Below are 10,325 nucleotides of genomic sequence, written 5' to 3'. Positions count from 1 at the left end.
GTATGGCTTATTTGAAGGGACCTCCAGGATAAAGCCTCTTATCGCTAGCACCTCTTATATTAGCAAATATACATAGGGTTGTTTTAAGTAAATAATTATTAAATAGAACATTTGGCAGATATTTAGAATTCATTACCGGAAAACCGTCTACCAGTAGAGCCAGTACTTTTTCAAATCTTTATTCAAGACTCATTTTCATCTCCTATATCTTGCTGAAAAATTACTTTTAAATTAGTTTTGTTTTATTTCAAATGTGCTACGATATTTTCACTAGTGACTAGACAAAAAACTGGATAAAACTTTGTGTTTTTGCAACGTGTATATATAATACTGTCTGACTACAGCATCTACATTTCTTTTTATTTGCGTGGGACTTCGTTCCTTGAAGACTGTCCAAGACATTAGACAACTGTATTGCAGTCGAAGTAAGGTTAAGGCTGCTGTTTCTACCATTTCTGCGACTCTACGACCAAAGACTAATTTATTTCCCCACTTCTTTCACATCTTCACCCTCGATGCCCACAAATGCGGAGGACTCCCTGCCTTCTCCTCCCTCTCGTATTTCTTGACGTAAAAGGTCGTTGCCCAAAAAGAAATCGTCTGAGCAAAAAGAAAAAGAAAAAAAAACAACTTTTGACTTTCCACCTCTAAATACCAAAGAAAAAGCAAACCAAAACCTACAAAGAGAAAGTATCCTCCCACCCGGCGTCATCTCCTACGTGCAGTCGGCTTATAACTTCCTTTGTTTTCTTCCTTTAGAAGTCAGCAGTCAGACTCTGATCACGCGTCAGTATCCGCCAGACGTCGGAGGCGCAGCAACGACGCTGATGATGAGCTCCTGTTACACATTTTAGGTAAGTTGTCGCATGTCTTGATTTAGTTATCTTGATGACATTTTTTTTTTCTTCATATCCGGTGTTGTATGCCAAGTCTGAAGGAGATTTATTGTTCATGTGTTACAATTTCTACATCCAATTCTTCACCTGTATTTCCATTTTGTCACTTAGGCGGTGGTTTTCTTTTTTTCTTTCCTTCTTCCTTTCTTTCTAAGGATTCGTTCTTTGTGTTTCTGTAGAAAGCAGGTGTTTATCTTTAGTTCGCTGTAAGTCGGTCAAATTCCGTCCCACCCCTCCCTAATGACTCCCTGTCAGTCTGTAAACTGAGGGCTGACCTTCGCTGGAGTTTCCCAGCTTTACTCTGAAACTGCTCTCTTGCCTTGGAAACTCTCCCTGGAGCTCCTCCCCGCTGCGTGCCTCAGTCAGGCTCTGTCCGAGCATGAGTGTTGGTGTCGGTGCACGTTCTGCAGGCCAGACCGAAGAGAGCCAAAAACCAATGACCTCCTGATGTCTGATTTCAGGTCGCGAGGGAAGAGACAAGCGCCACGATGGATTACAAATATGACACCGGACTGGAACTGCTGTTGGCTCACATGAACGTAGAGGACATCATCAACGCAGCAGAGACGCTCTATCAGCTCGAGGAAGAGGAGGAAGAAGCGGGCTTGTCGTTTGATGAAGAGGGGCTTTCCCAGGAGGAGATGGACGAGAACGAGGAGATCGGGGACGGAGTGGGTCCAGGGAAGGAGCAGAAGGACTACGCCAACGGACTTGGGGGTGTCCGCTACGGGACGGTGCAAGACATCCTGTCCTTCGTGAACCTCCTGTCCAACATGCAGGCTGCGGCTCTGCAGCACCTGCCGGAAGAGATGGGAGTCCTGCTGAACAAGGTGAGGCTCGCTGCGTTCGCCCGCAGGTCTTTTGCTGACGTTTAGTGTTTCCTCTCAGAAGTTTAACTTTGTTTTCATGCTGTGCAGAAGGACATGGCTGTAAAGAAAGGCCGCTATCAGATCAACCTGGACGTTCTCCTGTTTCCATGGAAGTTGACCTACAAGAATCCAGGCTGTGGTCTCGTGCCCAAGGGCTCCTTTGGGAAAGTTCACCTGGCTCAGGACATAACGACCAGGAAGAGGATGGCCTGTAAACTGGTGAGTGCTCTCTGGAATTCGACCTGCGCCTGATTTCTTGTAACTCTCTCTCTCTGAGTGCCAAATATTTCCTCAGCCCGAGTGAAGTGCAGCTTGCACAGAGACCAGTCATGTGTGCACAACTCAGCTACGGTTTCCTTTGAATTGAAAGAGGAAGAGAGCACGGCGCTCTTTTGAAAGCGTACGAAAAGGGCAAAGTGCTGTAGCAAGACTGGACATTCAACATAACTTCCCACATCAGCCCTTGTTGTCTTTTCTTCTTCTTTTTCCTCAACAATTTCAGTGAAAATGGCACAATTTCCACAAGACATCTTGTGATCTTTATATGGGTGCAACGATACCTACGTGCGTCTGTGGCGCTGTGGTTGTGGAGGGGGCGTTGTTTACGCTTTGGTGCATGGAAAATATTGACAAATGAGGAAGGAGCAGTTTCCTACCTTCAGTTTTATCAGAATTTCATGTTGACTCTGCACGCTGCCGTGAACACGCTGGGAAAACTTCCTGGAGCCAGTTCCTGGGGATATCTGAGTCATAACATGGAGGTCATAAAAAATGCTGTCATAATTAAATGCACTTTGCTAATATATTATGCAATGTTGCAATGTAGTTGTTGTTTTTTTTCTTCTTGTGCTTAGGGGAAACAGTCAAGGCAATCATGCATGTACACCAGAACAGCTGCAATTCTCTATTTTATGAACGCATGACATCGACTTTAACTGTATTCCAGTTATAAGTTGGATTGGATTTGTCATTTTTTTCTGGTAGTTAACCAAGATAATTACTATTAGCAACATAAGGTGACAGCAGTGTTTCATGGCATTTTCTCCACTTAAACACATTATCAATGCATTCAATACTTAAGGTTGTGTAATATTATGATGGCTTGCAATCGACTTAGTGAAAATATAAGTGATCACACTGGCACTCTTCCCGTCTTCAAATTGTCCAGTCGTTCCGAAATATAACGCAGCACAGGTTGTTTAGCTGCAGTTCTTCTTAGCAGGAATTGCATAAATATTAGCTGTATTCCATACTGAAATAGAATAGGTTTCAAGTTGTGTTTTAAAGTCACAAAATAAAAAGTGATGTGTAATGGAGGAAGAAGGAAAATAGTGGAAAAAGCACCAAGTGTCCTATAGGTGTGTCACCCACTTTGGACTGTGTTGTGTTGGTAGAGAACCTTTGGCTTTTGAATCATTTTTAGTTCAGGAGTCGTTCCAGGAGATTCATTTGAATTGAAACTGGGAAACTCAAATGGAATGTGTCATTAACAGTTGTTGTTCATCGCTAAGCTAAATTATCTGGCCTGGCTTAGCTTCCTTCCAAGTTATTTAGAGATGTTAAGTAACAGGTTGGGGAAGCAACCACTTTTCTCTGTTTGCTATGAAGGCTGAAGGACTGCAGCTTCAATCTTTATACCAAGACTGAAGCTGCCAGTCTTGATATAAAGATTGTGGCTTTGCAGCTAGCGCTAGCTTTGTTACTAAGCTAACTCAAAATAAGAAAAGCTGTAGGTAAACCAGAATCTCTGACTAGCTTAAACTGAACACACACATGCATACATGCACGTGCACAAACATATTAGCTTCTCCTCTAAATGCTCGTGCTCTGCTATGCTAATCAGTGTTATTGACCTAGTTTCCGACAACTTACTGAATTTCCTATTTTGTTGATTTTTTTTAAAGAAACCCAACATAGTACTACTTGTAAAAGCTTTTTAAAATGCTGCTATTAATCTATAATAATTTCACATTTTAAATTGTGTCATAAAGTCACAGTTTTCCCTCAAGTTTTAAACATTTAAAACATTTAAAATGTTTATATTAGTTCAAAAGTTGTCAGTTATATCCCAACATAAATGATACTTTAAGTGTTTTAGGAACATAATGTCTTTATATCGTCTTTAAATTCGACAGTTCAGCAATCCCTGTTTGCGTATTTAAATACATTTGGCTAAAAACCTTGCTCTTACTTGACGATCTCTTCTTCTAGCATTACATGTTTTTGCAAGTTTGCAAATTTATCAATTTATTTACCAAAAGCCTTGTGCTTCTATCCCTTAAATTGAGCAAACACATCCACTCCTGCTATTGATTTTAACTTCGCGTTCAATCTTCCTCCCCCACAGATCCCCATTGAGAACTTCAAAGCAGCCGATGTGGAGTTCCAGGCCCGATTCCGCCATGAGAACATTGCGGAGCTGTACGGCGCCGTGCTCTGGGACCAGACCGTCCACCTGTTCATGGAGGCCGGGGAAGGCGGCTCGGTCCTGGAGAAGCTGGACAGCTGCGGGCCCATGAGGGAGTTCGAGATCATCTGGGTGGCCAAGCAGGTCCTGCGCGGGCTGGAGTACCTGCACTCGCACAAAGTCATCCACCACGACATCAAACGTAAGAGACACAGGAAGCGAATGCTTTGCTCTTGACGCCTGTTGGTAGACGTCCTGAGCTTGCCAAGGCCGATCTGCTCAGGAAATGACCAAGCAGCGTTGTAACAATATCCTTGTTTCGCTTTGCAGCGAAGCCTCAGACGAGTATAGTTCATGTAACTTAGAAGGAAAAGTGACACATTTAAGACAACCAGAAAGCAAATCTTCAAATGCTGCCGGGTGAGACTGACAAAAATCCGATGTTCACCATCAATGCCCAGAATGTAGAGCGTAAAGAAGAAATATGACGAAAGGTAGCCACCCAGTGCAGCTGGGATCAAAGGATTTCACTCACAAACCTGTCAGCCTCATGTCTTAAAGAATCCCAGTGTGGAAATTCCAACCTCCTTCTCAGGCAGAGCTAGCGTCCAGAAAAAGGACTAAAGGTCTACGATAACAGCCAGCCTGTCCCTCTGGTTTGTCTCTGTAGTATGCGACACTTTCCTGCTAATGATCAAACCCCAAGTCATTTTCTCTCAAGGAGTGTTTTGCTGGCAAGAATTAGCTTTACCAGAACCATTCACTTCACTTCCTTGTCCACATGCCTTTAACACACCCGACGTCCTTCTCATTTCAAATCAGCACAAGGCGCATTCCAAAGCCTCTAGGTTGGAATGTGTTGGCTTTTTCTGCAGAAATTCCGAAATTACTAAAAAAAAGAAAAGCCTCTCCCCGATTTGCAACGTCTCTGAATCATTGCGTTCTCCTTTCTCAGCCAGCAACATCGTTCTGATGTCGGACAAGGCCGTGCTGGTGGACTTTGGTCTGACGGTGCAGATGACAGAGGATATGTACACCCCCCGAGACCTCAGAGGAACAGAGGTAAGAAAAAACAAAAACAAAACCCTGACGCAACCTTACAGGATGCAAGCACAAGCTTCTTTCGAACACAGCCTCTTTCTGTTGCTGCTTCCTCGAATCAAACTTGATGAGTGTTTACTAGAAAAGTCAGCAGGCGTCTTGTTTCTGACTCGGGCTCGATTCCCACCCTCACACAAGTTTTTGACTAATTCGTCAATAAACCTGTCTGCACTTGTTTGTCCTTTTGTGACGCTCTTCTAAAGATCGAGCTCAACGGCCGGCAAGCTTTACAGCACGGCCGCCGCACTCGCTGACCTCACCGCTGCTAATAGCAGTTTTGTGTCTGCCCAGGACACTCTCGCTTTGATCTGCAGGAGGTTTTGGGAAGAGTCCGAGGGATTTCTCAAACGCCCGTCTCTCCCGACAACATACTCTCCCTGCTTTTCAGATGTTTGAGCCTGTTTGTGTGTCCCATCTGCACGCCGAGCCTCTCGCGGCTTGGCTTGCGGAAAGTCCCAGGGCAGACACCCAACGAGAGAGAGAGAGAGAGAGAGCCTGGTGATTACGGCGAGATGCTCAGACACACATTAACACGGGAGAGCAAGCTGGAATTTCCAGCAGAGAAAAACAAAGATGAACTCAGCTGCTGTGTTTGCTTTTCACTCGAAGGCCAATAAACATTTGGCACTGAACATACCTTGACACACAAACACATACACACAGAGCGTGGGCCTAAAGGTTAGCTTGTTTATCACAGAAAGCCCCTTCTTGTGTAAGAGGGCACTTCCTGTTTGCTACTTCTCTGAGAGTCAGAATTCAACAGATGATCACTAAAAGTGGAACAACTTTCACTTCTCGTTCTGTCGTTTTGGGTCTGCAGCCCACATGTAGCATTTATGTGGTTTCACGTTCTTTTCAAACAGATGTATATGAGTCCAGAACTGGTTCTGTGTCGAGGACATAACACCAAGACGGACATCTACAGCCTGGGCACCACCATAATCCATATGCAGACTGCTAGTCCTCCCTGGGTCAGGCGCTACCCGCGCACCGCCTACCCGTCCTACCTTTACATTGTGAGTACTCTTGCTTATTTCATTTGTTTTTCTCATTTTTGTCATGTAATCACAGACGAGCACAAAGTAAGTCTCAAACAGAAGGGTTTGGAGAAAGTTCACAGTACAGTGGCATGGGGATTTGCAAGGAGCAAGCACATCTGGAGCAGAAATCCGTATATCCACTGGGGCGACTGTGACTCAGTGGGCAGAGGCGTCATCTTGCAATCGGAAGGTTGTAGGGTTGATTCCAGCTTCCTCCTGGTTAAGTTGACCCCAAGTTGCATCTGTGAGAGCAAATGGGTTAATATAACTGTACTGTGAAGTGTTTTGTGTACTCAAAATGACTGGAAAAAGCACTATATGAGATGAGTCCATTTACCATTTAATCTGGCATAGCGTCAGCTACATCCAAAGTGCATGCAGGGGTCCTTCAACCCATGTCTCAAGGGCCAGAGTGCTGCACCTTTTGGATGCGTTTCTGATCCAACACACCGGAATCAAATTACCTCATTATTTGACTTGGATGTGTGGAAGCAGAGACGCATCTGAAAGTTGCAGGACACCGGACCTCGAGGGCTGCTCTATCGATTGAACACTTTAAATACTGAGGAAGCAACTTTATTAGCAAGCCAACATGTGTTTGGCTTGTGGCCTTTATCAGGATCCTTACAAAACACCAAAACAGTTTGTGCTTAAATAAAACCAGTTACTGGTGACATGAATAGTGGAGTGACAGGCAGCTGCTGCACCATCCGACAGTTAAATCATTTGCAAGAAGATGCTTTGCTGATGCATCAGTCGAGATTGACAGAGTTCAGTACTGGGTTGCGTCTGTGCTAGCATAACGGGAGTGTTTTGATATGATTCCAGGAAAATCCAGGCAGGTATTTGTCATCCTTAGCGATGAAGGCTTTTATTTCCAGAATCAGCAGATTCTCATTTAGCCCCACATTTTTAGAACTGTTCTGGACTTTGACATTTTGTCAAACAAAACAGTTCAACCCTAACCCTACTGTAACAATATCACGCTTGTCTCAGTACTTTGGCCTAGTCATTATGCTCATCGGCCTCATTGTCTGGTTTACAGACTAAAACTGACCTGTTTTTGTTTCAGGCTAAATTCTTGTGTCTAGACCACCAAAATGCCAGACATGTAGCTGCCAAAAACAGTTCATCCAATATTGATTACTGAGAACAATTTTTTTTTTTGCTATCATTTCATTTGTCAATATTGGAGAAGCGAGATAAAGTCAAGCTAGCGATGAAACTCCTTGAGACTGGCAGACATCACTTGCTGCGTTTAGAAGCCTGACGTCAGTTTCCGTGACTTATTTCAGACTAGATTGTGAGGAGATAAGATGAGTTTGACCTATTGCACACTTAGTGAGTCAACGTCACTTCTGCTTCTTTGCATCTCTACTTCTTCCATTACATGGTTCTGCTTGTTAAATGGTTACCTTTTTTTTATATATATACATATATATATTCAAACAGTTACTCACTTCCCCATGAAACCCGTCATGGAGCATTGGTTACCTCTGCAGTCTCAGCCCATTGTTCTGTTTTTAACTTGTCAGACAAATTGCTTTGTTTGCTGGCCGAGATCTTTTGGAACATTTTCACACCGTTTGGTCTGGCTGCGGTTTAATGAGACGTGTCCTGTGTTCGGTGTGTGCCGACAGATCCACAAGCAGGCCCCGCCTCTGGAGGACATACCGGAGGACTGCAGCGCGGCCATGCGCTCCTTCCTGGGCCGAGCCCTGGAGAGGAACCCCGCCCTGCGGAGCTCCGCGTCCGAGCTGCTGAAGGACGACGCCCTGAACCCCCCGAGGGAGGACCAGCCGCGCTGCTGGAGCCTCGACTCGGCCTTGGAGGAGGCCACCCACTTGTTGCTACGGCAGCCCAGCCAGCACCACGACACCACGCAGGGTAGGCCCTTTGGAAGTGCGCTCGAAACTGTCGTGTTATCAGAGACGCGAGTGGATTTTAACACGTGCTCACCTTTCTCCTCTCCAGAATCGTCTCTGTACTCCGAAGACTCTGGCCACTTAAGGAGGAAGGGTTCGCTGTACATTGACCTGGGGGCTTTGTCAGGGTACGGCAAACTGGTGACAGGGCCGCCTACCTCTGAGTACGGCTAACGTTTTACCTCCAAGAGACTGCTGTTACCAGAAGCCGAGCTGTGGTTACAGCCGGCCGCCCATCTGCTTTAAACCTTTGAGTCATAACTCAAAGTGAGCTGCAGGCAGCGTGACTCATGAGTAAAATGGAAGAGACATGGCACCCAGGTTCAGCAGACTCTGTAAATTAGGTGGAAGCAGATGTTGTGACATGTTTTTTTTTGTTGTTTTTTTTTTACACTCGCAGCCTTTAAGCCTCACGTTTAAACCACAAAGAGACGTGAAAGAACAGAAGGACATCGGCTTGAAGTCTCGCATCTACTAGTGGGTGGAATTATCTTTCCATAGACTGTCATTATGCTTCTATGGGGGAGTTCAGTTGACCGATGCTGCAACAGTGACTGTTTTTTTTTTTTTTAGCAAGAGTTTCCTATATCCTTTACAGCTAAAGTGGGTAAATATATGTTTTATTTACATATTCTCATTAATCCATTATTTTTATGTACTCATCAGGAACAATTCTGACTTCCTGAATTCATTTCTTTTAAGCTCATGTTGGAATCCTATTCCCTTGACCCTTTTTTGGGACTATTTTATTCTCCATCAAAAACACTTTCCTTTGACAGGCTGCTTAGAATGGGGTTATTTGTTGTAGGTAGCTCTTTAACGAGGATCCCGACCAAAACAAAAGCTGCGAAGCAGCTTTAAAAACAAAGCAGTTCTTTGATAGAAGGCAACCGAAAATGTCTGAAAGACTTTTCCCGAAAAGTCTGGTTTATACCAAAAGACAATAAGCTGCGTTTCCATTCCAAATGTGCACAGAGTTCTATCAATATTCCGCTGATGTCACAAAAAACGCAATTTAGCAATTGCAGCATTTTGATTAAATAAGAAACGTAATTTGAAAAACATGTGAATGAGTCTGTTGAAAACTCCTCCTACCTCTTCCTGTCATCTTCTTCATGGTTTCTACCAGTAGTAACATCCTGTTGTCGACCATGTGATTGTGATGCACAGAAAAAGGGGTTTCCATTGTGATTTTTTGCAAAATAGACCAATTTTGATATGGCCAAAAAAACAACTAATCCTAATTTTTTATCGGAAAATGAGTTTTTTCTAAATTGACGTTTTGAATTTCTTTTCAAAAGGTCAAGTCTCGCCTTATTATGAATGGAAACGCAGCTACTGAGGCGCGGCCCGAGGCTTTCCTCAGGCAAACAAGCAGTACAGAGACTGCTGAAGAGGCGTTGAGAAAAGCAAAGGGTTATTTATTATTTACTTTTCTTTTATTGTCTCTGTGGTCGGAACCTCAGCACAGCTTCACCACCGGCTCAACAGACTCACATCGTCAAGGCACGGACCGTGCAAACCGAAGACGATCGGCTGTGATGACGTAACGTCGGCTTTTGCGAGTTAAAGCTCTAGGCTTACGGCGTTTTAAGCTCTCCGCCGGTCGTTTTCGGAGGCTCCGAAAACTGCCTGCAGAATCATGACTTCAGCAAGACTCTGCAATGCAAAAAAAAAAAAAAAAAAAAAAAAAAAAGGTTTGCAGCTGGTGTGAAGCTGGCCTGAAAGAGATGCCAGTTTATCTCTTGGAATGTAAGCTATATGTTTACGTATGTGTTAATTACACAGGCATGTACTGAATCATTCTGTAGTTCAATTCTGGACTTCCTCTTGTTGATTCCTATGGAATATTTATGCCAACCCCTCTGCCCCTCCACTCGTCGTATGCAAAACAGCTTCTGAAGAATGCATATGTGATTTGTGTTGTGCACATCTTGTTGGACAATGTTTGCTATACCCACTTTTTTAGGTATTAATCATAGAAATTACCCGGTGTTTGCAATGTGTTTATTTTGTATGTTGTAAATACAATAAAACAAGTAAAAAAAAAAATTTTTAAATCCAGTGTCACTGTATTAGTCATCACT

General features: G+C 43.9%; 1 protein-coding gene across 1 annotated transcript; it reads left to right on the top strand.

The window, feature by feature from the left end:
* The first annotated feature begins 754 nt into the window (after positions 1 to 754).
* map3k8 (mitogen-activated protein kinase kinase kinase 8) lies at positions 755 to 10,298 on the top strand. The gene is made up of 8 exons (XM_032551421.1): positions 755 to 854; positions 1,358 to 1,726; positions 1,814 to 1,984; positions 4,113 to 4,374; positions 5,128 to 5,234; positions 6,137 to 6,289; positions 7,954 to 8,200; positions 8,288 to 10,298. The coding sequence occupies exons 2-8, from the start codon at positions 1,385 to 1,387 to the stop codon at positions 8,410 to 8,412; spliced, it is 1,407 nt and encodes a 468-aa protein (XP_032407312.1). The 5' UTR covers positions 755 to 854; positions 1,358 to 1,384; the 3' UTR covers positions 8,413 to 10,298.
* The last annotated feature ends 27 nt before the right edge of the window (positions 10,299 to 10,325 follow it).

This window comes from Xiphophorus hellerii, chromosome 21 (genome assembly GCF_003331165.1).
Source record: "Xiphophorus hellerii strain 12219 chromosome 21, Xiphophorus_hellerii-4.1, whole genome shotgun sequence".
Classification (NCBI taxonomy): domain Eukaryota; kingdom Metazoa; phylum Chordata; class Actinopteri; order Cyprinodontiformes; family Poeciliidae; genus Xiphophorus; species Xiphophorus hellerii.
Note: the sequence above shows the minus strand (reverse complement) of the source record. Positions and strands in the feature narration are given on the sequence as shown.